The sequence below is a fragment of the Monosiga brevicollis genome, genomic scaffold, assembly GCF_000002865.3.
Source record: "Monosiga brevicollis MX1 MONBRscaffold_13 genomic scaffold, whole genome shotgun sequence".
Lineage (NCBI taxonomy): Eukaryota > Choanoflagellata > Craspedida > Salpingoecidae > Monosiga > Monosiga brevicollis.
Window position 1 is genome coordinate 434,642 of NW_001865050.1, and position 27,224 is coordinate 461,865.

General features: G+C 56.0%; 9 protein-coding genes across 9 annotated transcripts in view; 5 read left to right on the forward strand and 4 right to left on the reverse strand.

Annotated features, from left to right (window-relative positions):
- Window positions 1-1,144: 1,144 nt before the first annotated feature.
- On the forward strand, window positions 1,145-5,612 carry MONBRDRAFT_37418 (uncharacterized protein; the record flags this gene model as incomplete). The annotated part of the gene is made up of 6 exons (XM_001746515.1): window positions 1,145-1,250; window positions 1,333-1,780; window positions 1,865-2,051; window positions 2,902-2,984; window positions 3,194-4,817; window positions 4,927-5,612. Exons 2-6 carry the CDS (start codon window positions 1,385-1,387, stop codon window positions 5,610-5,612), a joined length of 2,976 nt encoding a protein of 991 aa, XP_001746567.1. The 5' UTR covers window positions 1,145-1,250; window positions 1,333-1,384.
- On the reverse strand, window positions 5,422-10,183 carry MONBRDRAFT_37419 (uncharacterized protein). The gene is made up of 10 exons (XM_001746643.1): window positions 10,067-10,183; window positions 8,631-9,925; window positions 8,391-8,488; window positions 7,851-8,222; window positions 7,460-7,561; window positions 7,128-7,373; window positions 6,902-6,985; window positions 6,733-6,813; window positions 6,430-6,582; window positions 5,422-6,329 (listed from the first exon to the last, which is right to left on the reverse strand). Exons 1-10 carry the CDS (start codon window positions 10,090-10,092, stop codon window positions 6,240-6,242), a joined length of 2,547 nt encoding a protein of 848 aa, XP_001746695.1. The 5' UTR covers window positions 10,093-10,183; the 3' UTR covers window positions 5,422-6,239.
- Window positions 10,184-10,756: 573 nt separating this feature from the next.
- Window positions 10,757-12,443, forward strand: MONBRDRAFT_8954 (uncharacterized protein; the record flags this gene model as incomplete). The annotated part of the gene is made up of 2 exons (XM_001746516.1): window positions 10,757-10,794; window positions 11,075-12,443. The coding sequence occupies 2 exons, from the start codon at window positions 10,757-10,759 to the stop codon at window positions 12,441-12,443; spliced, it is 1,407 nt and encodes a 468-aa protein (XP_001746568.1).
- A 521-nt stretch (window positions 12,444-12,964) lies between these two features.
- Window positions 12,965-15,426, forward strand: MONBRDRAFT_8955 (uncharacterized protein; the record flags this gene model as incomplete). Its single annotated transcript, XM_001746517.1, has 3 exons — window positions 12,965-13,543; window positions 13,645-14,116; window positions 14,216-15,426. 3 exons carry the CDS (start codon window positions 12,965-12,967, stop codon window positions 15,424-15,426), a joined length of 2,262 nt encoding a protein of 753 aa, XP_001746569.1.
- A 482-nt stretch (window positions 15,427-15,908) lies between these two features.
- Window positions 15,909-17,445, forward strand: MONBRDRAFT_32775 (uncharacterized protein; the record flags this gene model as incomplete). Its single annotated transcript, XM_001746518.1, has 1 exon — window positions 15,909-17,445. Exon 1 carries the CDS (start codon window positions 16,075-16,077, stop codon window positions 17,443-17,445), a length of 1,371 nt encoding a protein of 456 aa, XP_001746570.1. The 5' UTR covers window positions 15,909-16,074.
- Window positions 17,446-17,730: 285 nt separating this feature from the next.
- Window positions 17,731-19,059, reverse strand: MONBRDRAFT_37421 (uncharacterized protein). The gene has a single exon (XM_001746644.1). It carries the CDS (start codon window positions 19,034-19,036, stop codon window positions 17,978-17,980), a length of 1,059 nt encoding a protein of 352 aa, XP_001746696.1. The 5' UTR covers window positions 19,037-19,059; the 3' UTR covers window positions 17,731-17,977.
- Window positions 19,060-20,061: 1,002 nt separating this feature from the next.
- On the reverse strand, window positions 20,062-20,886 carry MONBRDRAFT_8958 (uncharacterized protein; the record flags this gene model as incomplete). Its single annotated transcript, XM_001746645.1, has 1 exon — window positions 20,062-20,886. One exon carries the CDS (start codon window positions 20,884-20,886, stop codon window positions 20,062-20,064), a length of 825 nt encoding a protein of 274 aa, XP_001746697.1.
- Window positions 20,887-22,171: 1,285 nt separating this feature from the next.
- On the forward strand, window positions 22,172-23,783 carry MONBRDRAFT_37422 (uncharacterized protein; the record flags this gene model as incomplete). The annotated part of the gene is made up of 7 exons (XM_001746519.1): window positions 22,172-22,468; window positions 22,564-22,678; window positions 22,795-22,870; window positions 22,963-23,057; window positions 23,142-23,269; window positions 23,489-23,637; window positions 23,760-23,783. Coding segments are annotated over exons 1-7 (843 nt in total), but the record flags the coding sequence as incomplete, so codon positions are not given.
- Window positions 23,784-24,924: 1,141 nt separating this feature from the next.
- MONBRDRAFT_32778 (uncharacterized protein) overlaps window positions 24,925-27,224 on the reverse strand; it is a gene marked incomplete at its 5' end in the record, with an annotated part of 5,416 nt that continues 3,116 nt past the window's right edge. Inside the window, one exon of the mRNA XM_001746646.1 lies at window positions 24,925-27,027. Coding sequence (XP_001746698.1) covers window positions 25,427-27,027 — 1,601 coding nt within the window. The 3' untranslated portion in view covers window positions 24,925-25,426. The remainder of the gene's footprint in view (window positions 27,028-27,224) is intronic.

Sequence of the window (27,224 nt, forward strand, 5' to 3'; positions counted from 1 at the left end):
GAACAGATCCAAACGGCCAAAGACGAACTTGCCGTCGCCTTGCAGCCCACTGATGCCGAGGTACCACGCCCTTGAGGGATATTCCTTGTTAAAATGCTCACGTCGCGGGTTGTTTTGATAGATCGCAGCCTGGACGCGCGCAGCGCTGACACCTGCCATTGCAAGCCTCAACGCAACCTTGGAGGGCGCCCTCCTTCGCCTTGACTTTGCCGTTGTGCCCTTTGCTTACAAGATATCTGGATTTGAAGTTCGCTTTAAGGTCAGCCACAGTGACACCAATGATCCTTCTTTTCATGCTGCCCAGCCAGTCCCGCTGCCTGCAACCTCACCCCGCCCGCAACCTCACTCGTACGACGTGCTTTTGGGTTTGCACGTTGCTCATCTGCTAGGGCATTGACGCAACCGAATACGAGTACCGTTTCGTCGACGACGTGGCGACACGCCGCATCGGCATTGATCTGACTCAGTTCAACGGACAACGCATTCAAGCTTCGATCCGCATCATCACGCCCTTGATTGGTATGGCTTGCCCGCTAATCAGAGGCTCAGTCCGGCCTGGTCTTACCTCCATGTTTGTGGCTGCATCCCAGATTCCGAATTTGTCACCGACGTCACCACCGCCGAGACGCTTTACATGGCCGAGGTGCACACGGCCTCCTGCGTTTGGGGCTGGTCGCTGGCAAGCACCACACCAACCTCGGCGCGTTGCGAGCTGACTATCAACCTTGCGACCGAGTCTGTGGTGCATGCCTTTTTCACAGGCCACGCAAAAATGGAATCGAGCTGGTGTGTTTGCGCCCAATTTTTGCCCCCGGGGGTGTGACCCGTGCCTGCTCAGCCCATCGTGGGGATGGCGAAATTCTGTGTCTGCCAGGGTTTATGCCAATATGGCCTTCAACGACGACGTGCAGCAATGGGGGCTTGCTGGGATGGCCAGGTATGGCCCAGCCCATACGTACTCGACGCAATGGGATAATATCCATGCCGAACGCATTGACACCGTGCCCGCTGGTCAGTGCGAACCTCTCCTGGTCATTCTAGTCCAACTGTGTGTGTGTGTGTGTGTGTGTGTGTGTGTGTGTGTGTGTGTGTGTGTGTGTGTCAGCTCACGTTGCGCGCCTGCATCCAGGCTCGCTCAAGGTCACCCTGCTTGTCCAAACCAGCGGCAATGTCGACTTTAACGGTGCTGGCCTCCAAGTTGTTGTTTTGCCCAAGCGGGAGACCGCAAACAGCTATTACTGTACCTACTCGTAAGTCGCTAAGCAACACACTGTCTCAGCCTCGAATTCCGCCACTCACTCTAGCACGGCGCGGGTTGTGCGACGCCAACAGTGAATGGAGCCGAGCCGTTTCAACTGATGTGACCGAACTGTGCGATAACTCCATGACCGTGGCCGACTCGTCCATCGTGTACACCTTTTTCAACGGCCATGGCCAAGTGCAGTCGTCCTGGATGTACGGATCGGTCGCATACGGCGACGTCAGCGTCGTGGCGGACATCGCCATCCAATCGCGTGCCCCAGCGCATACCTACCGCACGCAATGGTGCACCTTTGGTACTGGCCGTGTGGGTGTCTACTCGGGCGCCTTGACGGCCACGCCCGTTTTATACGCGGCAGTCGGGGGGTCATTCAACCTTGCCGGCAGTCAAGGGTTCTGGATGGAGCGTCCTGCTTTTGACGAGACGTCCGCCGGGGCTTTCACGTGTACTCCAGCCTGGACTCAAAACCTGGCTGCCGGGGTGACGACCACCTTGTGCTCCACAGACCTGACGCTGAAGGTGCGTGAAATTGCGACCGACGTAAAATCATGAACCCTTGAGGCAGCGCCTCACGGACACGGTGGCGGTGGTGGTGGTCTGTAGCGCCGCAGTGTGGTGTTCGGGTTGCTCGCTAGCCACGCCCGTGTGGCCACGGGTGGCTATTGCTACGCTCTGATTGATTATGGAAGCAGCGACCCGGCTGACGCGGCGCTTGTTGCGCCGCTCTCGAGCGTCACGCTCACCAACCTTGGGCCTGCACATACCTACGCCACGAATTGGGACAACTTTGGTACGTTGCGACGACTCCGCTCTGCAGGGCGTGCCAGGCTCAAAGCGGAACTCATGTTCGGCGCTGCGGACCTTTGCAGTGCACTCGCGTGCGCGTGTTCTTGATGCTGGTACACACACCGTTTCGGTGGTGGCCTACTGCACCCTGGCCGGCGGTATTAACGGTCTGTCGCTGCAAGGCTACTATTATCCGGTTTAATTCGGTGGTGGCCGCTGTGCTCTCCGCCCCCACACACTTTGACATCCACCAATTCAAAAAGTCATGGTGTTTCACATTATGGCAGCAGTATCTGCGCCAAAGGCAGAGTTGACTAGGTGCGCTCGCGTGTCGTGTCCCCATGACACATGTGTCGTGAGGACTTTGTTTTGTTTTCACAGGTGTCATGTGTCGAATGAGACGTGGTGAATTGATTGTTTACATGTCAACGGCAACCCAAGGGGATAGATAATACATGTGTGCTCTGCCCTTCAGAGATGCTTCGCCATCGCTCAGGGCAGGTGCTTGGACTCATGCACAACACCTCGTTGTGTTGTCAGCTGTTCAACATACAAATCCATCTGACATTATAATCTGACAACTCAACTCAAAGTGTGGTAAGGGGTACAGTTACGTTCAGGCTGCTTTCATTCGACGTCGACACACACTGAAGAACCGACACGAGCTGCCGTTCCGAGGGGTCAGAACAGGTGCTGGATCGGGGTGGTGCGGGGGCAGACCAGCAGGTAAACAGGCCACAAGGTCAAGGGAGGAAGGAAACGTACGAAAAATTGGAAAGTAGAAGGATTGAGGAACGTGGAGGGAGATGACGGTCGTGTTTGGACTCATGAGATCGGTTGTGCATGGCTTGCAGCTCAAGAGCCAGACCTTGCCGCCACGATGGCCGACACCTCCGACGGCCTTGCGCCGGTGGAGCTCAGCGATATCACGGCCATGGTATGGATGACGGGCGAGCAGAAGGAGCGCCTTCTTGAATGACAGCACCTTGCATGGCGACCACCCCTCGGCACGCTGACCAATCCCCCACGCTTGCTTACTACAACTGTATCACAGGAATGGGACCTGCTATCCAATCACAAGGCGGGGGTTCCTGGTGTAAATCAGCTCGCTTGCTACCCAAACACTTGATTCACCATCTGCAACAGCTGGTCGACAACAACTTTGGCGCCGTTGCGAGTCCTGTTCGGGTTCAGCCGCCTCTCCTCGACCGGGGACACCACGGACACGAAACTTGTCCCCTAGGTTGCCTTCCCGACCATGTCATGCTGCCCTGGGCCTCGGACCTTTTGTCCCTGCTCAGCACTACCGTGCGCCTTCCCAGCTGGAGCGACCTCGCTGCAACCAACTGGCCTCAGGGCCCCACTCTGTTCAACTCCACCTGGGCCATTGTCATGCACATCATCAACTGTCCCGGCTGTGACCAGGAGCGCAGCATGGTGTTGCGCCTATATGAACAAGTGACTGAGGAGGGCCCAAATATCATTCATCAGCCCACCTTTGCTGCGGCACGCATCGCCGATGGGTTTTCTCCACTTCAGCTCCTGCTCTTCGGCTTTGTCGTGGACACGATCAGCTCGCACCTCATGCAGGGCTTGCACCTGGAAGCGCTGGCCCTCAAGATCGAGCGGCAGCATAGTGGCTTGGCCACGGATCTCGTCACTGACCAGCTGGGTCGCCTTACGGTGGCTTCACCCGGGCAGCTGGCTGCACGGACCACCCTCACGAGTCAACACCCTCGTTTGGCGCCAGTTGCCGTGCATCCCACGGCCGACGCCGACACAATTGCCGAATCGGCGTCAGTCCCGAATGACGAGCTCAGGGACTCTGCCGATTCGACCCAATTAGGCGGAACTCACGTTCAAGCCCTCATGGCCTCGCGGCCATCCCCCCACGAGCCACACCGACCGATTGAGCATGAACCGCACAGGCAGCACATGACTCTGCACCTCCTCGACCGCCAAGCTCTTCAGACCATTCTCTGGATTGAGCGCATTGAATGGGCAGGCGAGGGTCAAGATGCCCATGTGTACCTCTCAGCCACGCACGAGCTGCACCCTGCTCGCGTTCGAGTGTCCATCTCCCACGTTTGGCCGCCCCCTGAGACGTGCGCCGTCCAAGTCCACGTGCATCCACCACCAGGTCTGGCCCTCGCTGCCTGGAGCGTTCTTCAGCCTTACGGCAGCATTGCTCGCCTTCGATATTATCAAAAGCAGTTCAACGCCTACTTGTGGTATGACATGCTGTGCATGCAGCTCAATCACGTGCATCAAACCCACCAGCGGCCCCTCATGAGCGCTCTTTACTTGAGTTCGTTCACGCTACCCCTGGGCCCGAACGGCGAAGATGGAGAGCAGTTCCTATCAGGCCCCTACCTTCGCCGGCTCTGGACCTTGCAAGAGACCCTCTCCTGCAACCTTTTGCTGCAAGATCACAGCGCTCACTACGACCTGCTCAACGAGGTGGCTGAACTTTCCTGTCACTCCCTCACCACTCGGCGCATTTTAATGCGCATGCGCTGTTGTATGCTGATCAAGCAGTTTCTCAACTATCCCAGTATTCGCACCCTTGGCCAAATTTGCGCCCGAAGCTTGGATGAGCTCTTGGGCTCGGCCATCTCCGTTTCTGGCGCAGCCCTTCGCTCGCTGCTGCAATGTCCCATCATGCCCGAGGGCTGTTCTCTGGCCCTTGCCCTGATCATCTTCAAGGAAATGCCGGCATCCACCTGTGACATTGTTCTGCGACTCATACCCCTCACAGCACGCCTAACCGGTAAGAATATCTGTTGTCAGAAATGTACCCTACACATCGCATTCTTCCGTTTGTCATCGATGGCCATGCTCATCCGGTTCACTTTAAATCGATCCGGCTTGCGGTGCAGCTGGCTGTCAGCCACCAGAAATAAGCTGGACACCTGATGGTTGGTATCTGGTCGAGCGCCTTCGACGTCTCTCGCACCCTGCCTCCGACAACTGGGTTCATGCAGCCTACGGCTTGCCCATCTGGGGAGTATTTGGCGAAATCTTGCCCATGGATGAGGCTGAGGCTGCTGTCATGGCCAGCAAGCTGCTCCGCCTTCCTTGCATCCACATGCCCACCTCCTCCACATTCTGCAGCTGGCCTTTTGCGCCGGCCTACGCGCTAGGCAAGGTACCCTGGGGTCACCAGGTGGCTGTTCGCGGCACTCGGCTGAAGTTCCACAAAGATCAGTACCAAGGAAGTGTCGTTCGGCCTGTAGCCTTGCTTTTTGAACCCGCAAGTGGCTGGCTGGGCTTGACGGACGATGGCCTGGGTCACACGAATGCGAGCGAGCCTGATGAGCTGCCCCAGTACCACAGTCTGGTCTGCGTACAACTTTCTGACATTCGCGACACCGTGGCATTGAGTCGACTGGCGCCGACTTTGTTCTCCGGTCGTGTGGGCCCCTTTATTCGCTACGCTTTGGCTCTTCAGTATGATGAGGCTGGCTTGACCAGTCAACAGGGTGGCATCTTGACCTGGATCAGCGACGGCATGCCAGGCTATCAGGAGCAACCAGCAGATTGGTTTGAAGCCGTTGTCATCTAGCTCGAAACTCGAAAATTAGAATGCATGAGGGTGGTTCAAAATGGCCAGCAGGCGGCGGGCCACGCCTTTCTGACTTATTGGTGTGGCTTGGCCTAACAAGTCTTCACAAGCGCAGAGCGTTTGACCACACAAACACATCTGGCAAGCTACACGAGATCTGGCTTTGCTAGTTTCGTCAGCGATGGAACAGTCAAGTTTGTAGAGGCTGAGTGCCTGAATCCATCATGACAAGCCTAAAAGTGGGTGGTGGCCGACGTAGTAGACTACGGTTGCTATTCGGCATGTACTGACCGGCTCGGGATAGGCAGAGGATGGAGCAAAGCTTGGTAAATTGAAAGTGACATGCTCAATCACTGTTATTATGTTCTCAACGCTTTTTTTTGAAATATGCAGCAAAGTGGTCGAGGGTAGGTAGGGCAAGCGGTGGTATCGCCTTGACCCGAATAAAGCACACTCAAACGGGGAGGTGAAACGAGAGGGTTGGACTGTACACATGTGAGAGGTGGGCTTATATGGTACACATACACACAAAAAAAATCAAACGGGCTTCAGGCACAAAAAATGAGTGGCTAAGGCGCCAATACTCAACTCAGCGCAATCACGAAAAAGGAAGGGGGACTCTGGGCCCTATGCGGCAGTTGTAAACGCTGTTACGACCTGATCATCCACAGGCACCGATTCACGCGCCAGCCATGCGCAAAATTCGTCAAACAAGATCTAAAAGCAAGCACCGACCACAAACCGAGCATGAGCAAAAGCCGAGACGACGTGAGGGATTCAGGGAAACATGGTACAATGATTTGGCAAAGCAACGCACCTGCCCCCCCTTGTTGGTGTCGATCCGTGCAAAGACGTCACGCGCTTCCTCCTTGTCCATATGCATGCCCAAGTGATCGAGGCCGCTGTAAAATTCGGCAAAATTCAGGCGACGGTCTGCTCCTCGGTCCAAGTCTGCAAATACGCAAAACACCTGACACAACGCGAGAAGCATGGGTCGGGTGAGGAGGACATGAAGCGGCTACGTCAAACCTTGTGTGGAGCGATGCAATTTACTCCCCAACAAGTTGCTGCCGAAAGTTGACTGGTCAAACGTGCCGGGGAAGTAGCCTGGCACTCTCACCTTAACAAAGTAGACTATGTTGATCAAGAGCGCAACAAATTCATGCTTTTCGATCCAGGGGTCGCCATCACCATCCTTGATCTACGTGGTAAAACGTGACTCATGGGCTTGAGACACTGTTGCAGTTGCGCTGCTGCGAGGTGAGCGAGGCGAAAGAGACGAATCCCACCGTCGTCTTTTTGTAAGCTCGCATCAATGCTGGTTTGTGATTGAGTACAGGGTAACGCTCCACCACAAACTTGTCAATCTCCGCCTATTCAATCACAGGGACAGGAGAAGTGAAAAAAAAGTGACGATCGTTAAAGTGCTAAAAGAATCAAGCTGAACAGAAGACGAAGCCAAAAACCTCAGCACACAAACAAGGACAAGAAGGCGAAGCTCACAGCCCGACGCACCAGGGATACTTTGCCATTGCCATTGTAGTCCATTTGGTTCCAAGCACGCCGCAAACGCGCAGCGTCAGCGACGAGGGACTTGATGTCCTTTTCCACCAAATCAAAGCGGCGAGTCACAATATCGGGCACGACATCTCGAGATTGGGTGGCTTGCTTTTGGGCTGTGGCCGCCTGCTTTTCCATTTCGGTACTGGCCATGGTAAAGTCGGAAAGCACAATGCTGTTGACTGGATATTTGTTGCGTGCCTGGACCAAGCGCACGCATTGTCTTGGTTAAGGATAACAGAGAAGTCTGAAAGCAGCATTCGCTTGACAGAGACCGATGGACATACCACCCAAGCACAAAACTCGTCAAACAGGACTACGCCACCGTCGTTACTGTCCATGTTCTCAAACTCACGTGCCGCTTGTTTTGAGCTGAGACTGGCACCGACCTGAAACCAGATGTGATATGGGCGTGAGGGCGTGAGGGGGTTGGCATTGATGATCATGAATGTTGGGGGGGGGGGGGGGACAGGAAGCCTACAGTCTCCACGCCTTGTTGAAATTCCTCAAAATTGATGCGTCGATCATCATCCTATAACAAATGGTGCACAAGTCAAGCAATAAGTAAGCAGATGATCAAAGGTGGGCCAGAATGAGAGAAAATCAGAGAGGCAGCAGAGCAAGATTCGCGAGCTGGGAGCAATCACAAGCCAACTCCATCTGGACCGTTACGCGTACCCGGTCGATATGATCAAAGATGTGAAAGAGAAGGTTAAAGGTAAAGATGTTGCGAATAAGAGCAGGAAACTCGGCCTTTTCAACCCAGGCGTCTTGGTCGCCGTCCACGAGGGTAGTCTGCTTGAAAGCGCGCATGAGAGCTGGTTTGTGATCCAGCATGGGAAACTGGGTGCTCGTCCACTTGTCCACCTCAGCCAGACTGCAGATGCCATTGCCATTGTAATCAAGAGCACGCCACGCAGCCTGCAGTGCTTCTGGGTCGTGCAGCAAGGCCTGAATTTGTGGTTCAACTTCATCGAACTGGGTGCAGACGAGACGGATGTCCTTATCAGCCAGAGCCGAGCGTGGCTTTGAACCCTGCGTGCGGGAGTGCTATGAAGAGGCGCACAAGAAGCGAGAGATTGCGCGCACCATGTGTGATGTATGCAGGCAATGATGAGTGGTGAGGAGCACGTGTCAAGTGGGAAAAGTACTGGGCTCGAAAAGGCGCACTCATGGCCCTTGCACATGGCGGCATACTGTTCTGCAGGCATCACGCACCTGCTGAATATCCATGGTGGCACTAGCACGCGTGCTGCCTTCTAGAATGTCACCATCGACAGGGCACTCCACACGAGCCACCCAGGAGCAAAACTCGTCTGTGCAAACAAGTTTATGATCAAAGGAAAACACGATGCATGAAAAGCAACGGGTGCAGAGCGCAGATCAGACACGATCAGAGAAAGAGGCTTTGAGACGAGCGATCCTGCACGTTTGCGAGATCCAGCCAAGTCAACGTACCAAAGAGAATGTGGCCACCGTGATTCACATCGAGTTCAGCAAAGGCGGCGACAAGCTCAGCATCGGAGAGCTTGAGGCCGATGGTATGGCTGTTTTCGCGGAATTCGACTGGGTCAATCCGGCGGTCGTGGTTGCTGTCCAGCTGCAATGGTACGTGTACGCATGCGACAGGCACCCGCAAGCAAGACGTGAGCGGATAGCATCCCAGGCGGCGGAGGGCGGTGAGCAAAAAGCGAGCAGTTGATGCAGATCGAAATATCACCTGTTCAAAGATATGGAATAGCTTGTTGAAGAAGAAGATGTTGCGGAGGAGGGGAGGAAACTCCTTGCGTTCAATCCAGGCGTCCCCATCACCGTCCCGGAGGGTAGTATACTTGAAAGCCCGCATAAGGGCGGGCTTGTGATTCAAGAGAGGGAAGCGTTCTAGGACCAGCTTGTCAACTTCAGCCAGACTGCGATTGGGGGTGCGGGGGCCCGGGGCGTTGAGCCCGAACATGCTTTGAACAAGGGTGCAAACCAAAGCGAAGAGCGCGAAGAAGGCGGGCATGAGGATGCAGATTGCTACATACCTGACAATGCCGTTGTTGTTTAGGTCGAGAGCGCGCCAGAGCGCCCGCAGTCGCTTTCGATCCTGAACCAGGGCCTGTATCTGCTCTTGGAGGGCGTCAAACTTGGTCGTGCGGATGTGGGCCTTGGATTTGTTGCGACGTGCGGTGGCTGGTGTGGAGCCTGGAAGGGATGCCGTGCTGTGGGTGCCCTTCCACATGTTGTAGGAAAGTGGTTTGAAAGGGTCGGTGTCTGCAGCAACGTACAATTCCTGGTGCTTGAGTTGGTCAATGTGTGTAACCAGGTGACCATTGCTGGTATAGAGTTTCCGGACTTGGCCTTGCCCCAAGCTGATGCGGGTAGCCATGAGCTTGAGCACTTGCTCGAAGGTGGTGGCGGCCAAAGGGATGGGAATGCGAATGGGAGCGTGAGACTCGCCATTTTTGGCGACGAGAATGGTTGTGGCAGTTGGGCTGTGATTGGCTGCCTGGGCGCGTGTGGAGGCGTGACTGAGTTCAACGCCGCGATACTGTGCCCGCTTAAAGCCAGTGTTGCCTGCTGCCACATAGTGATGGTTGTCCTCGAGGTCACCAAATTCGTGGACACGTTTGCCCGCAAGCGTGTATAGGCGACGCACGGCACCGAAATTGGGCCGCAGGCGCGTGGTCAGGCGATCGAACACAACGTCCAGGCTGTTGATGGATTTGGACAGCACCAGCGGTTGTGCCGATGTCACCACATTGCCGTTGCTGTGGCCAGGGGTACAACGGCAATACACAAGCCATCCCGTGCAATCCACAAAGCAGTGCCGACAAAATGGATGAGCCGTCGCCCGAACAGGCCACAAGAGCGAGGGTGAGGGCGTAGGGCAAGCAAGACTCGATGCTTACATGAACACGAGAATCTTGAGCGACATGGTGGCAGCTTGGATGCGATTAGAGGGACGAGAGGAGCCAGCAAAAATACAGGGCAAGGGCCGCGTTGTAGAGAAACGGGGTCGGAGTGCCTCAGTCACGTCCGCTCTCGAGGCGTGGACAGACAAGGAACAGCCAAGAGCGTTGCTCGCTCACACGAAAAGGGTATCTTCACCTTGAGAAGCGCAATCCCCACCCCCCCCCGACTCGGCTTTGCTTGTTTCAAATCTGACCCGGAGACCAAGGCCGCACATCAGCAGGGGCGCTCTGAGGTCCAGTAGCCACTGCACAAACGAGGACTGAGACGCGCACCTGCTCCGTTTTCTCGTCGCACCGAGAGTCCAACGCTGATCAATCTTCCCAGCCAGTAGATCCAGCCCAGCCACGGCTTGCCCCAAAACAACCCGCGTCCACCGCGCTGGAGGGGCCGTTGCCAAAAGTCCTGTCTCGCCTGATCGCACACACACACACACACACACTGTCACGCGTCCCTCAGCAGCTGGTCGTGTCATGTGGGCGTCTCTGTGTGTGTGTCTCGTTGTCAAGAACTTCAAACACAGACACACACACACTCTCTCTCTCCTCTCTCATATTTTTGTCTGACATAAAGTTTCAGACGGAGGGTGGATAACACCTGTTCACAACCTCGTTTTGTCAGGCGGTGGAATGCGTCTGACATTTGGGCTGCTGGTGGTGGTTGGAAGGTATGTGTGTGTGTGTGTGTGTGTGTGTGTGTGTGTGTGTGTGTGTGTGTGTGTGTGTGTGTGTGTGTGTGTGTGTGTGTGTGGGATCAAACGGCAGTCGGTGTGGCCTGTCGTCGGCGTTGTCTTTTGGTTCTGGGGTCAGGGCTCCTGCTTCGGAGGTTGGTGGAGGAGGAAGGTGCTGGGCAAGGCCCTTTTTTTTTTCTGTTGATTCGGCTTGCTGATGACGAAATTGAAATCTCGTAGGCGAGCGTGTGTGACTGCACAGCACGTGTGCGCCCAGAGGTTGCGGGCGATCGGACGAGTTCCGCATCTGTCCCGCGTCTGTTTCGCGTCTGTTCCGCGCCGACAAGCCCAGATCACAGGCGCTGGTATCTGGAGGTCACGAGGACGAGCTGATGATGGCTTTCAACGTGGTTGTGTGGCTGGTGGCGGCCGCCTGGTATGTGCACAGCCTACAGTTTGCGCTCGTCACGAGTGCGATGATGAAGTCATTTCACGTGGACCCGCAGACGGCAACCGCCAGCCAGCTGGCCGCGCAAGCCGTCTTGATTGTGATTGTGGCGAGCCTGTGGTCGGTCTCCGATCGACGGGCTCTTCTGTCGCTGCTCGCGTCATGGGACGTGCATCGCCAGTTTCTATTCACGTCACTGTGCTTTGCGATCGCCTCCTGGGCAACTTGCGCGGCCCTTGTGGGATCGTCCATCGGGCTCACCTACATTGTCAAGGCTCTTGAGCCTTTATTCGCCCTAGCTCTTCTCGTCATCATCGATGGACACGTGCCAACAACCGCGGCGTTGGGTGCCGTCTGTCTCGCCGTCCTTGGTTGTGTCATTACCGTGGCCAGCAGCTTCGAGGTCCACCTCGGCTCGCTGGTGCTGGCTGCTGCTTCCAACCTCTTCCAGCAGCTGCGCAACGTCTACGGAAAGCATATGCTGGGTGGCCATGCCCTGCCAGAGGCCCTCCTGGGGCTCTCACAGACGCAACGTACCCTCACCCTCCAGCTGTTTTGGAGTCTGCAAGGAACCGTCCTCCTTCTCCTCATAGCACCCCTGCTCAACTGGGCCATGCAACACCTCAACGGCATCTCCATGGCTGCACTCGAGATGGCTTCCGCCACCAATGACGAACCCGAGCCCGCCCCCTTTGACACTTGGGCTTGGCTGCATCATGACCCTACCACGCGCATGCGCTTCACCTGGGCAGCCACACACTTTGCCATGTACCAGCTGGCCGCCGTCATCATGCTGGTGGCCGTGACCCCACTCTTTCATTCCCTTCTGAATTCCCTCAAGCGCGGCATCATGATCTTCGGCAGCACGTTTCTCTTGGGCCTCGACCTATCGACCCGCCAGAGCACCGGTATTCTCCTCACTTTGCTAGGCGTCTATGGCTATGCACGCGCCCAGGCCCCTCCAAACGTTCCACAAGGCAAGGACACCAAAGCCAGCACCGACTCGAACCCAGCCAGCAAGCCGTCCACGACGCTTCCCGGCCCCGGTCCCAGCCGCAGTTCCAGCCATGCAAATGGAAACAGCACCGCTGCAAAGCATCAGGGCGGTGATGCCCCCCTTGCTTCACCTTTTGTGGTCACCGTTCTCCTCGTCTCCTGCTTAGCTGGCATCTATGCTCAAACGACCTTGAGCTCGTAGCTATCCTCAGCAGCGTGTGTGTGCATGTGTACGTGAGTGCGCGAGTGCTCGCGCCATCAGTTGTATGTTTCCAATCTCGGGTGAGGCCTGGCTACGAGTACAGCCCAAGTCTGGCCCCTGACTGAGCACTATGAATGGGTGTTGCACCGATGGCGCCGAGCCCATCAGCGATTTTGCTGAGCAAAATTGAATCGCATCTCTCTCTCGTCAGTATTCGATAAAGCTGGCAAACCACGACACCAATGCGATGGCAAGCACAACAAGGCACGCTCTCCAATCCTTGATCTGCCCGGTATTTGCCGGCCGACCCAGGAAACACTCGAGATCCTCACATCCTCCTTAAAAGGATGTTTTTGTTTTTTTTATTCTCACACTCTTTTTTGTGTGTGTGTGTTCGTGTTTTGTGAAACAAGAAACAACAAGCCCTACTTGAAAAGGGCGCGAGTTCGTTTTTTGAGGATTGGGGTGAGGCGCGCGGGGGAGGGCATTGGGGGAGGTTGAGCCAGTTTTGACGGGGTGCAATGACGGCGGTGTGGATGGGGATTGTGGGGGTGGTGCTGGTGGGCTTGGCAGCGCCAGTCACCGGGGGTGATGGGATTGAGCGGCTGCTGGAAGCGCAGGATCGGATGCGGCTCCGACGTATGCGACGTGGCGTCAATGCCGCCCATTGGTACTCACAGACCTCTACGTACAGCGCCCAGCGTTTTACTGCAGCCGACTTTGCCCTGTTGAAACAGCTTGGCTTGAACCATGTGCGCCTGCCTGTGGATGAAAGCTGGGTAGCCAACAGCACGTACGGGTTTGATGCGCAGCTCTTCGCCGAGGTCCACACCGGGCTGCAGCGCATCTTGGATGCTGGTCTCGCGGTCATTCTCGACTTTCATGCCACCGAGACCTTTCACGCTAAGCTAAGGGACGGTACCATCAGCACAGCGACCTTTTGTGCGCTTTGGCGTGGCTGGGCAACGCACCTAGCACACTACTACAGCCCCGATGTCCTTTTTCTTGAGCTGCTGAACGAGCCATCCTTTCCCACCGTGGCCCCTTGGGATGCCATGGCCCAGGCCCTGACCACCTGCATTCATGAGGCACGCACCTGTGTTGGATTCCGGCGTCTTCACCAATTCTCTCACGCACGACACTCTTAATATGCGCATGTCTTTATTTTATTTTATTTTTTTTTTCTTATGGTTGTGCATAGGTGGCCCCTGATTTCACCGTGATTGTGGATGCCAACCTGCGGGTGAGCGAGAATGCGTGGAATACGTACGCCGCTTTGGCCCAGATGACGCCTCCCGTCAACAAGCGCCATGTCGTCTACACCTTTCACACCTATGACCCAGGAGTCTTTACGCACCAAGGTGCCACCTGGGGCTGGTATGCATATCAGATGCTGCACGACTTGCCTTACCCATCCACACCTACCAACGTGGCGACACTGGCGGCAGCGGAGACCAACTCAACCATTCGGAATCTGATTGAATATTACGGCTCGCTGCAGTGGAATGCACATCGTCTCTTCAACACGCTTGCCCCTGCCTTTGATTGGCTCCGTCAACATAATCTGAGTGCTGTCTGCACAGAGTTTGGTGTTTACCGCTTGGTCTCGCCTCCAGCCGCTATTCCCCGCTGGGCACTCGACGCGGCTGCGCTTCTCGATGCTCAAGGCATTGGTTGGTCTTGGTGGGAGCTAGACCAGGGCTTTGGGTATGTTTGAAAGCTACAACTCATCCTTCCCCCTCCCGCCTCTGTTTCTTTCCCGGTTCCAACAGGCAGGCTCATGCGCTCATCTTTGTGTGACATGCGTGTCCTCTTGATGTCCCGTTTGGGCGACTCTAGGATCTTTGATGCTGGCATGGGAGTGGGCCCGTCCTTGAGCAACGGCAAAGCCCTGATCAACTCGACGCTCGATGCACTTGTCCATTGGGGACATCAGCAGGAACCCGCCAGCCAAGATCCCCATTGTGCTGCACGCAGCGTCCGCCCACGCCGCGCCTACCCCGGTGCCCAACTGGGCGCAGGTGTTTCCTTCAACGCTACCTGGTACAATGATACAACCGTGGTGGCTGCCCCGAACCTTTATTCACCAATTGCCCCGTCGCCGTTGGGCGTGACACTGCTGAGCCTGAATGGTAGCGTTGCAGCAGAGGCGGAGCTGCTTGAGCGCATTCTTCAGGAGGCGATGGCACGCCACGAAGCCGTTGCCGTGTTCATTTCACTCAGCCCCATCCCACCAGACTTCTTGAAAAATTGGTCCTCCACACCGGAGGCTGGGCCTGGTGTGCTCCCAGTGGCCAATGTGGCTTCCGCGGCCGATGCTGACACCTTTTGTGCATGGCTGACGCAGGCGGCCCTACACAATGCAGTGCGTCACGACGATTGTGGCTATGCCATGGGTGGTGTTGTGGCAGGTGGCGCTGCATCCAACGATCCCGGGCTGCTCTGTGCGTGGTTTAGCCAGCTCGCCTGCACCAACGCAAGCCTGGGTGTGGTGCGCGCCTCGACCGGCTTCACCTTGAGCGACGAGTGCTTTGACTTTGTCGGCCTACCCTTGGATGACCCGAGAGCGGATTCAGGAGCCCTCGATGCGCAAGCAGCAGCTATTGATTGGCCCAGCGCGGTGACCGAGGTGCTAGCGATGACAACAGTCAACTCCTCTACAATTGCCACAGAAACCCCATCCCTCGCGGAAGTCCAGACGCTGTGTGCGGCAGGCTCCGACGGCCCCGTGGGCGTCCCGCTTCTGGCTCAGCTCGTGGCACACCTGGCCAAGGTGGACGCGACCGCGTATGCCACGTACTTGCGGGGGTCAACCTCCTTGTGCTTGGCATGGCAGGCGGCACTTGGTCTCTCAACGGTCCAGCCAGATACGACAACTACCAACAGTGCCGCAGCCGTTGGAGGCGACAGCGCATTTCCGATTCCATCAGGCGGTCAGTTGCTGTCCCTTGAATTCGGTCGGTCGCGCTGCACGAGAAGATGACTCGAGCTCATGTCAACGTGCCCTGTCTTTTAGGCCTGTTGTTGGCGGCGACGGTTTTGAGAATAGCTCTGCGCGCTGGCGGGCTCTGAGCAAACCTCTGCCTCACCCATGTGTCCCAGCCACACTGCGTCTGCCTGCAGCTGGAGGCCCAAGTCGGTCAAGTGGATCCGCACTAAGTCGAAGGACGTTTGAGTTTTTAGTTCACCTCTTCAGCATTAGGAATATCATCTGACATTTAAATCTGACATTCAGCTGGTCCTTCCGCTTCGAAGTGGGAACGTCACCTTTTCTATTTGGGGAGCCTAACAACGCATTCGTCTACATAAACACAAACCGATGCGTTCGCTACAATAAATCTCATATTAGTCCCTAACAAAACAGCAACATCCGTATATTAGTCTACCAAAAGTCACCTCTTCCGCCCACCCATACGAAATGTCAAAATGTGCTCAGCCTCGCGCGCCGATCATTTTCTCGCCGTCGCTGCCGCTGGCTTGGTGACTTGATCGAGTGGATCCTGACTTTCTGAGAGGAAGGGAGCCATCGTATCATCCGCATTGTGCGTCGTACAGTGCTCATCTTTTTGCGATTTGGTGGTGATTGGGGCCCGGCTTTGCGACGCTCACACATACACACACTAAAAGAAGAATGGAGGCGCAACGCATGGCGATGCGATGCGCTGACCGAAGCACAAGGATCCGGGGCTTGGCCGTGCCTTGCCGTAAGATGTGGCTGGCGTGGATGACCTTGGCGCTGCTGGCGCTGCTGACAACAACCCGAGCCGGCGTACCCAGTCTTGTTACGGACGAGGAGGGTAATCTGCACATTGAGACCCCAAGCGTGACGGAGGGCACCTCACGAGTGGTTTATATAAACGGGGTGGACGTGGTGGCTCAAAACGCTGCTCTGACCACTGCTCTCGAGTCTTTACGTCAGCACGTTGCAACTCTGGGCGAACCCACCTTTGCCACGGCAAAGCTCATCACCGCATCTTTTACCCACCCCTATGCGCTGGCGCGGGGTGACATGAATAATGATGGCATCATGGACATTCTCTTTACCAGCTTGACGTTCGGCCAGGTTGGCATTGCCTACAATCTAGGAAATGGATCCTTCGCATCCAGCATCAACGTCGTCACGTATGCCCTTGCCTCTCCACACGCCATTCTGGTCATGGACACCAACAATGACGGTTTCAAGGACTTCCTCGTGGCAGACGCCGATGGCGGTTCCGTTGTGGCCTACACCAATACCAACCCGTCAGCGGGAACATTCAGCTCGACGGTTGTGGCGGACAAGCTTGATGCCCCCGTGTCCTTGGACGAGCTTGCATTGAACAAGGATGGCTTTTCAGATTTTGTCATTGCAACCGAGAACAAGGACGCCATCTATTTGGTTCAAGGTGGATCCACCTGGAGCGGGCCCTCTCAGGTGGTCTCGGGCACGGCCAACTCTCCATCGGCCTTTTCCGTGCGCAGCGGGGACATGAACAACGATGGGTATGCGGACTTGGTGGTGATGCGCACCTCGGCGGATGAAGTGGCGTTGTATACCGGGAGTCCCACAGGCACGTTTTACTTTTCTGGTGTGTTGCCGACCCTGGGTGCTGATTACCCGCGAGCCATCGAACTGGGCGACTTGGACAACGATGGAGACTTGGACGTTGTCCTGGTCGCTTCCATCAGCAACAGCGTGGTGATCATGTTTAACCAACTCAATGGCCAATTCAGCGGGGAACTGGTCTCCAACTCGGTGGCCACACCTGTCGCATTGCATTTGGCTGACCTGAATGGAGACGGGCATTTGGACATTTTGACGACTAGCTTCTCCAGTCAACAGGTGGTGTGGTTTCGCAACCTTGGCGGGGGGCGCTTCACCAACAAGCTGATTCTGGGCCAGGGTTTGAGCCAGCCCAATTCGCTCGTGGCCCTGGACGTGGACCAGGACGGCGACGTGGACGTTGTCGCGACTGGCGAGAATGCCAATCATGTCGTGTGGTATGAGAATTTGCGCCTGTAAACCCCCAACGCTAAGAAATATTTGTAAGATGTGTCATATACTGACGCGCCCACGCCATGCCTCGTTCTACCTGGATTATGCCGAACTGGGGCATGCGGGCCCGGGTCACTATAAGAGTCCTTGAGTTGTTGGACACTATTTTTTTTTTCCGCGTTATTCCAATAGCATGTTAATTCACTTGTCATGGTCAGTACATGAACACGCTCGTGGTCCACACCAGACATCATAATTCAATGCGACGTGGGGGATTGGAATGTGGGACTGGAGAGTGATTCATGGCATGCTGGCAATCAGATCGATTCACACGACGGTTTGCGCATACAATGGTTGACTCACAGAGCAAGCAGGTTCAGTGGAAGATGAAGGTTGCACGCTGCCATCCCAGCGGCAGCGCGCACAAACACTCGCCATCCCAGCGGCAGTGCTTCGGCACGGAGAAAAAGTTTTATGACGAAAAAGATCCCGGAAGTCCCAGCCGCCGCGCCCTTCTCCACACTGTCCCCATGACGTCCCGATGGAAGAAGCATCGCGTCTAGTTCTTGTTCAGGGAGGAGATGTCAATGACAAAGCGGTACTTGACGTCGCTCTTCATCATGCGCTCGTAAGCCACGTTAATCTCCTCCATCTTGATCATCTCGATATCAGAGACGACCTTCTTCTCACCGCAAAAGTCGAGCATCTCTTGGGTCTCGGCAATGCCGCCAATGAGGGAGCCGACCACGCCCTTGGATTGGAAGACCAGGGGGGCAGTGTTGAGGGTGGTACCGAGAGGACCCAGGTAGCCAACAACGGAAATGGTGCCGACGCAGTTGAGGGTGGCGATGTAGGGATTGAGGTCGTGGTCGTAGGGAACGGTATCAACAATCAGGTCGAAAGTGTTGGCAGCGGCCTTCATGGCCTCGGGGTCACTGGAGATGATGACGTTGGAGGCACCAAGGCGGCGAGCATCGGCCTCCTTGCCGGGGGAGCGGGTAAACAGGGTGACCTCAGCGCCCATGGCATGGGCGAGCTTGAGAGCCATGTGGCCGAGGCCACCAAGGCCAACGACGGCGACCTTCTTGCCGGGACCGCACTTGAAGCGACGGAGCGGGGAGTAGGTGGTGATACCGGCGCAAAGAAGGGGGGTAGCCGCGGCCAGGTCCAGGCCCTCGGGCATCGAGAGGACAAATTTGTCAGCTACAACCACCTTTTGCGAGTAACCGCCATAGGTGGTGGTGCCATCCACGCGGTCCTTGCCACCGTAAGTGCCGGTGAAACCAGAGGTGCAGTGCTGCTCAAGGTCACGTTCACAGAAGTTGCACTTGCGGCACGAGTCCACCATGCAACCCACGGCCACGTGCTGGCCGACTTGGAAGCGGGTGACGGCAGAACCGACGCGCGCAACCTTGCCAACAATCTCGTGACCGGGCACCACGGGGTAGCTGGAACCTCCCCAGTCGTTGTTGACGGTGTGAATGTCCGAGTGGCAGACACCGCAGTAGAGGATATCAATCTCCACGTCCTCCTCGCGCAGATCGCGGCGCTCCACATCAAAGGGCTTCAGTGCCTCGGCCTGGCCGTAGGCAGCGTAAGCGGCAACCGTCTGAGGCATGGTGTCAAGTTGTCAATAATAATCCCTGCAAAAGCAATCAATCCCAGAAGCAGACGGAGGGCCTGTTGATGGAATCCAGAAGTGGTCTCTTTGATCAAACTGCCGGAAGAAAAATGCCCCGAGCCTCGCGAATGAGTCCATGTACTGCACCGTGTGTGAGAGAGAGAGAGCGAGCGAAAAGAAGCCGCCAGAGCGCGCGCAAGCAGAAGAAGAAGAAAAGTACACACACATAATTGAAGGTGTTGTACTTATTGTAGTACTATCCAGAGTTAATGTAGCAATTTTGTGTTTGTCATGGTGTTGTGCCAACAACCTTGGGTGTGGTTGATGTCGTTGATGTTCGAGTTGTTGGCGGTGGGAGGTGTCGTGCTGACAATTGGGGTCTGGGCTGCTCCACGGCAGCTGCGTCAGCGCGTCGGGGTTGGGATGATGCCAGTCGGGGTGATGAATTGGCCTTGTTCTGAAACTGCGGCGGAGCGGACCTTTAAAAGGGCTGTGGGGGCTGCCGGGCAGAGCGAACCTGCCTCGGGTGTGAACGATTGTGTCTGGCACGGCGCCGATCAATTCGGGCGCGCTGCCAACAATGCTGTGCTGACCCGTGCCACAAAACTGAGAGGCGCCGGATGCCCTGGCTACCCTTTTGCTTTGCGTTGTGTCTGCCATAATACACAGGGCCTGATCCGTCATACCTTTTGATCCCCCCGCACACAGAGGCAGCCCTGGCCCTTCTTTTACAAGCCAGACATCCCCTCGACAAGCGAGCCGGGCTGCCATATGTGCCTTGTCCATTGGTTTTGTTGCGAAGGATGAGACTATGATGACATCATCACACAACGGGCACTGATTTCGTCTGACATCATCTATTCTTATGGGAGAGACACATAAGACACACATAAGACAACTTCTACGCTGCGGGACACACATAAGACAACTTCTACGCTGCGGGACACACATGAGACAACTTCTACGCTGCGGGACACACATGAGACAACTTCTACGCTGCGGGACACACACCCCGGCGCGCGTTAAGACGAGGGGGGTACGGCTGTCAAGGTCTCGGGGAGGGCGTAGTGCACGAGGCCGGCTTTCTTGCGGGAGTCCAAGGCAATGCAGTCACCAGATTTGAAGCGACTGGCATGGCCCCCGGAGATCAACTCGAGGATGAATTCGGCCACGTCCTCGGGACGACCCGTCTCGCCGGAAGGATTGAGTTTCGCACCCAGTTCGGCCTTTGAAAGGCCGGTGCGTGCCGCAAAGCGGTTTGCCATTTCGGTGTTGAACACATAAAGGTTCAACGAGTACACATCAATGTTCTGCTCTGCCAGCTCGACGGCCGCCACCCGGGTCACCGCGTCCAGGGCCGCCTTGGAGATGGTGTAGGGGCCAGTCTCGGGAACGCGCATCACCGACATGCCACTGGACACGTTAATGATGGCCCCGCCCCCGCTGGCGACCAACAGCGGGGTCGCATGCTCCAAACTCGTCAAGACACTGCGCACGTTGATGGCCATCAAATCATCGTAAGACGCTTGGGCCCCTGGGTCCGAAAGCTTGACCGGGGTCCCCTCGGCACCGGCATTGTTGATCACCAGCGTAATGTGCCCAAAGCGCTCGGCTGCGCTGGCAAACAACTGTGCCATGTCGCTCGGCTTGCTCACATCCGTCTGGCAAAAGATGGCTTGGCCACCCGCCGCTTGGATGGTCTCTACCACCTCTTCTCCCAAGGCAGCTCGCCGTCCGGCCAAGACGACATTGTATCCCTGAGTCGCCAAGTAAATGGCCACTGCCTTGCCAATACCACTCGTGGCACCCGTCACCACGGCTGTCCCGCAAGTCGCTGAGCTTGCCATGACTGTTTGGTCTTGCCGATGAAGCCTGTTGTGCAAAACGGGTAGTCGCTGTCGTCAAAGAGGTTGTTGTCAGCCGGCGCAGTCCTTGCTGTAGATGACGTAACGCAGGTTCAAGTAAAATGCCCGTTCCGCCCGATTGGGCGCGTACACAAACGGCCCACAGTCCTGGCGATGCAGGGTGATGCTGGGTGAATAGCAGCATGGCATCAAAAACGCTTGAGGATTGCCATGTTGGCGATCTGACAGGACCATGAGCCAAGCCAAACCGTCACATTGAATCAGAGTGACGCCGCACTGTGCGTAGAGCAAGCTGCTTTGACCGGATCCAACGCTGTAGTGTGGAAAGGCATGGCATTGCACCCACGTATATAGATAAGCACAGCCCCACTTCCGCTGGCCTACCTAAATTGCACGTCATCGATCAACAGACTGATAGGACATGACCAGCTTCATTCGCAGCCACCTCTGGAAGTGGCTGTGTCTGCCTGCGTCCATCTGCTGTCCACCCTGCTCGCAGCTGTGTGTGTCTGTGTGTGTGTCTGTGTTTGCACTTGTAGAAGTTGGCACTCTGCCACCGCCGAATGATACCAGCGAGCGAACGGAGTGAGACAGTATGTGTCTGTAAAGTATAATACTTGCTGTGCTTGTTGTCAGCAAATTTGCGTGTGCCATTGAGGTTTCGAAACTTTGGAGGTCTGATGTTTATGTGGGTGATACAACAGTTATTGCCGATCACATAACCTTCCAGTAGTTAATTAATGCAGACCTTCTAAAATTAAATGTCGGTACTCGAAAGACCAGACGGGAGGCATACGTACAACACACAACCGGCGATTTGAGCGCGTGCCAGATTTTCTCTCTCTCTCTCTCTCTCTCTCTCTCTCTCTCTCTCTCTCTCTCTCTCTCTCTCTCTCTCTCTCTCTCTCTCTCAAACTCTCTCAACTCTCTCAAACTCTCTCTCTCTCTCTCTCTCTCTCTCTCTCTCTCTCTCTCTCTCTCTCTCTCTCTCATTCACTCTCTTTCTCTCTCTCTCTCTCTCTCTCTCTCTCTCATTCACTCTCTCTCTCTCTCTCTCTCTCTCATTCACTCTCTCTCATTCTCTCTCTCTCTCTCTCTCTCTCTCTCTCTCATTCACTCTCTCTCTCTCTCTCTCTCTCTCTCTCATTCACTCTCTCTCTCTCTCTCTCTCTCTCTCTCTCTCTCTCTCTCCAACTCTCTCACCTGTGACTGGTTGAGGTCGCGCTGGGCAGGTCTGGTGGCGCAGTTTTCAAGGGGCGAGGGGTGATTGAAGCCCAGAGCTGGTGGGATTGAGACACGAGATTGTCATGATGCTGAGCGGGCGAGTTGGTGTTGTGGTGGCTGCGGCGATCGTGTCGCTGAGCCAGGGCTTCCTGTTCACCAAGCCGGTGTGGCACGAGGCCTTGCAGTCGGTTGACGTGCCTGTGGCGGCCGTGCCCGAGGTGTCGAGCGAGGGTGGCCTCTTCCCTCCCATTCTCTGCATTCCTGGCTTGACCTCGTCCAACCTCACCTATTCGCTGCACAATGCTGCCAGTGCCATCCCCGACTGCCCCACCGATCTAATGTGCGCGTTCCTCTCTTCGGTTCAGCACGGCCTCGGCTTGGATATAGGCTTGCCTTGATCTCACCTTGCTGGCCCACGCCCGTCCTACTCAATAGCAACGCAACGCTATGGCCCTCCCCGGTACCCAAGACGCTCCACGAGTACAGGTGCCTCCTTCAAAACTACGGCCTCTACTACGACAAGGCCACAGGCACCATCGACAACCGCCCGGTTCGTGCCCATGCTCACCGAATCTGTTTGCGACCTCATACCTACACAACTGGCCGGTCTCGCACCAATGCCCCTGACCTTTGGCACATCAAACTCTATCCCGTCCCCTGTCGCAGAATGAAACCGTTGTGGTACCCGACTACCTGAGCTTTTCGTCCGACGCCTTGCCCACCTCCTTCTGGACAACACTCGGTGCGTCGCCTGTCTTGGTCACGCAGCACACGAATGGACTCCGCACGCCACGTCCAGCCAATGCTCACAAAGCATTCTCCAATGTGCAATAGGCTGGACTGTCGGCAAAAACTTGGTCACCGCAGCCTTTGACTGGCGCTACACGCCGGCCGATATCCCAGAGTACTACGATCGCCTGAAAGCCCTGGTTTGTCTCCTCGAGTCCCGGCGGATCGGTGGTGTTCTTTCCCCCTGCCTCTGACAGGCCCATGCCACCACCCGTTTTTGTCAGGTGGAGGAAACGTACGAGAACAACAATCAGCAACGCGTGGTTCTCCTTGCCGTGTCCTGGGGCCCGCAACCTACTCTTGCCTTCCTGCACAAGCAGGAGCAGGCTTGGAAAGACAAATACATTGCCTGGTTCGCCCATACTTGTGCTTTATATCGCTTGTTGTATCTATGCTGATTGTATGACCCTGTCGCTCTGTTTCTTTGTCTCTCTATCTGCCTGTCTGTCAGTCCGTCTGTCCGTCTGTCCGTCTGTCCGTCTGTCCGTCTATCCGTCTTTGAACGCAGTCAAACTCATTGCCTTGCCCGCGCACCCGGGCTTTCTCTTTGTTCTCTGATCCTCGCGCTCAGGTTCATCGCGCAATCACCCATCTGGTCTGGAGCCCCAATGGCTGTCGAAAGCTTGGTGTCTGGCTTCGATGCGGGCACTGGTCAGCGCGAACTTACACGAGTCGTAGCACAGGGCGCTGGTAGCCTGCTTTCTCTCTTCCCCCGCCCTGGTACGCCCGTGCCTCTCCCTACCTCTCAGACCCTTGCAGTGGAAAGTCAACCCAGCTCGCTTGCACGTCTCGACTCACCAGGCCCCTCGGACCTTTGCGACACAACTTGAGCGCCCTGTCAGGCACGAGCAATGTTACATATGGGGACGATGAAGTGATTGTGGAAACGCCGTCCAAACGCTACGTCTCTGCCAACCTCTCCCTACTTCTTGAGGATCTGGGCATGGAAGACCGCATCGACTTTTTGGACTACGCTCGTGTATGTACCGCCGCGGGCCTCCTTCAGTACAGTTGCTCAGAATCGGATTATGCAATGACAACATGCAAAAGCTTGCATTTGAATGAAACGGCCTCACCCTCATCGATACTCCCTCCCCATTCATGTGTCTAGACTGAGCCAACTCTTGATGATTTTGCTAACCCGGGTGTCAACACCTTTGTCGCCTTTGGGTACAACGTCTCGACACCAGGTCCGCCATCATACCACACCTCTTATGCTCCGTCGCGTCCGCACCAACGCAGCTTTGGCTTGGTCATGGCACTGGCATAGTGACCCGTTGAACTCATTGTCTGCATCATGTCACGTGGCTTCGCACATCAGGCTACTTCCGATACGATGGCGAGTTTGTGCGCAACAGCAGCGTGCTGCCTGAATTGCCTGCGGAAACCGGCTTGCTCCCAGAAACAGGAGACTCACTCGTACCGTTCCGCAGCTCCATGCGAGGCTGGTACGCTTGGAAAGATACAATGCGCGCGGTGAGTCCGCGCACCCCTTTTTGCCACACCCTGTGGCTTTCCCTCGACATGCTCGAGATGCCTTGTGCAGCGCAAGCTCATGCCGTGTGATTGCATAGAATAATCATACGCTGTTATACAAGAAGTACCTCAACCAACCCCACGCCTACTGCATTCTCCCCTGGCCTTACAACAAGGACGGTTGCTTCGAGGATGTCCTTGCGTACGTTCAGACACAACCTGGCACGGCTCGTCCAGTCCCGTGCACGTCTTGCCACACGCCTCTGTTCACCGCCACGCATGCTGGCTTGAAATGCAGGATTATTCGCCATAACAGGGCTCCCAAGGACGCTCTTGATAACATGAGCTGAACACAGTCGCCATTAGTGGCAGAACTCTGTCATTGTTGTCGTCGTTGTTGGTGCTTGCCGTTCCTGTTCCTCAGGCTAGAGCTCTGGTACCAAAGTGCTCCTCCCCATTCCTTTTAGCACGTCTCCACGTGAATTATGAATGATGATGATGATGAAGCAATGAACAAGACTCGGGAAACATAAGTAATGATCTAGATTTAGGAGCCTGGAAAAAATGTCAAAAGCTCCCTTCAAGACACACGCACAACTGGATAAAACAACACAATTTGCATCAAACCCGTTCACCAACAAAGAGTGGAAAAACGCGAGCAAACATTTCGCTTATTAACGGCCCCGCACATGCGCACGGCCAAACTAGGGTCCGCAGAGGTCTAGCTCTGTCGATTAGAATAACAAGTAGAAAACACTGACCCCCAGACCATGGGAGCAAGCGTGACGTGACAAGGAGAGATCCCGCGAGTCGCGGATCACAGTGTGTGTTTATATGTGTGATTATATACAAGCCCTGGTGTTCCATGAAGGCAGGGCGAAGCTCAAGAAAGAAGGTCAAAAGACGAAGAAGCAGCTGTCCGAAAACATTGAGGCACGTGCTTTCAGTCAGTCGAGCCAAACAGGCACCATCGAGCTGGCAGGCTGCTTACGGAGGAGAGCCCCCCGGTGAGACGAACTATAGTCTCTCAATCTCAAAGCCGACCTGCAGGCGGTGTATCAACCGGAATGGTGCGTGGGTCAATGTCCGTGAGCTGTTTGATCAGATCGCGAAGGAAGCGAGTGTAGGCAATGGGATCGCCCTTGACGCGCTTGATACGCAGGCCAATGTCATCAGTGGTACCGATTCGCAGGATTTCAATAGACAGCTTCATTTCCTGGAAGGCCGTGCGGTGGTTCAGGGCCGAAAGATGGAGGATGGAGCCCTTCTCGCGCAATTTGTTTTCGCCTTCCCACGACCCGACAATGGTGTGCAGAGCGTTGCGAAGGTCGGCAAACTCGAGGCCGGTGCGGTAGACCAGAGGGTAGTCCTCCGCCACGATGGGAACGTCGCGCGGGGTTTTGTTGCCTGAGCTAAGGTTAAGACGGCGAAAGAGTGAGTTGATCTTGGATGGGGGTGAGTTGCTGGCACCGACACCGCCGCTGGAGCCGTTGGGCAAGGTGGGGCCAGCTCCATTGGCGGCCGCCTGGGCTGCCACGCCAGCGCCTTGGGCGGTCGTGTAGCCTCGTCGACGCCCACCCCGCGGCGAGCCACTTGTTTGGCGCTGGTTGGAGGAAGAGTTGCGACGGGAAGAGTGGGTGGAGAACGCGTCTGACTCCTCGTCTGATTCCACGTTGACGTTGGGCACGGCACCACCGCTGTTAGTGGCGCTGCCAGCCGAGGTGGACGAGATGGGGGCGGGTACGCGGCTGGGTGGGGTGTTTGCGCGGGGCTCGAGGTCGTGGCTGTTGGTTTCGACGCCTTCGTCGGCCGGGGGCCGGGGAGCCATGCGCGGATTCCATATGCCCTTGCCGAGAGCCGAGAGGGTGACGGGTTGGAGGCGAGCCTTGGCGATGCAGAGAAGATGATAATCGGCGGTGACGTGATCATACGCGTCAAGGCTGACTTGTTCCAGAACGCGATCAAAGGACTGTCCATAGTGTTTGGCGAGGATGCGCACGACGTGCATGTCAATGTCCTTGGCCATGGTCGAGCTGATATCCAAGCTGCGCACCGTCACGGGCAGGTCCTTCAGGACCCACGGGTGAGAGAGGACCTGGCTCATGGAGAAGCGCTTCTCAGGGTCGGTCTGGATGAGGCCACGAATGAGGTCGCGGGCCTCAATGGAGAGGTGTTCGGGCTCCTTGTACTCGCCCTTGCGGATCTTGGCACCCAGCGTCTTCATGTCGGGGTCATCAAAGGGCAAGAAGCCGCAGAGCATGGCGTACAGGCAGATGCCGAGGGACCAAAGGTCGCCAGTTGGGGCATGATAGAGGCGGCCTTCGATGACCTCGGGGGCGGCATAGTTGGGCGAGCCGCATGAAGTGCGCGTCATGTCCTCACCAGGCATGCTGACCAGGCCGAGATCAATCATCTTGAGCGTTTTATTCTCGTCGAAAATCATGTTCTCAGGCTTGAGATCACGATGTGCAAAGCCTTCTTGGTGCATAAAAGCCAGGGCGGAGACAACGTCACGGAAAATGGTGCGGGCTTGGCTCTCGTTGGTAATGCGCCCTGCAGCACAAATGTAATCGAAGAGCTCGCCACCCTTGGCGTATTCCATGACGAGGAAGACGCGAGAGCGTGACTCGAGCACTACGCGAGAGCCGGGAGCAAAGAGCCGTGAGTCATGGCCAAAGAACTCAGCAGCCAAGGGCGGGTGTCTTCCGTTGCATGTGGGAGCAAGGGAGAGAGCAGAGGCAGGGGCGTGTCGTGGTGTTTGTGCTCGGTACCTTGGAAAAGAGTGATGATGTTTTGATGCTTGAGGAGCTGAAGGGAGGCAATTTCGTGGC

Excerpts from the sequence above, each read along its gene's own strand:
- MONBRDRAFT_37419 (XM_001746643.1), bottom strand. The coding sequence starts at position 10,092 with ATGTCGCTCAAGATTCTCGTGTTCAT. Across the intron at positions 7,562-7,850 it reads TCTTTGATCATATCGACCGG|GTCGGTGCCAGTCTCAGCTC; the intron begins GTACGCGTAACG and ends ATCTGGTTTCAG. Across the intron at positions 6,330-6,429 it reads ACACCAACAAGGGGGGGCAG|ATCTTGTTTGACGAATTTTG; the intron begins GTGCGTTGCTTT and ends GCTTGCTTTTAG.
- MONBRDRAFT_37421 (XM_001746644.1), bottom strand. The coding sequence starts at position 19,036 with ATGCCTCAGACGGTTGCCGCTTACGCTGCCTACGGCCAGGCCGAGGCA.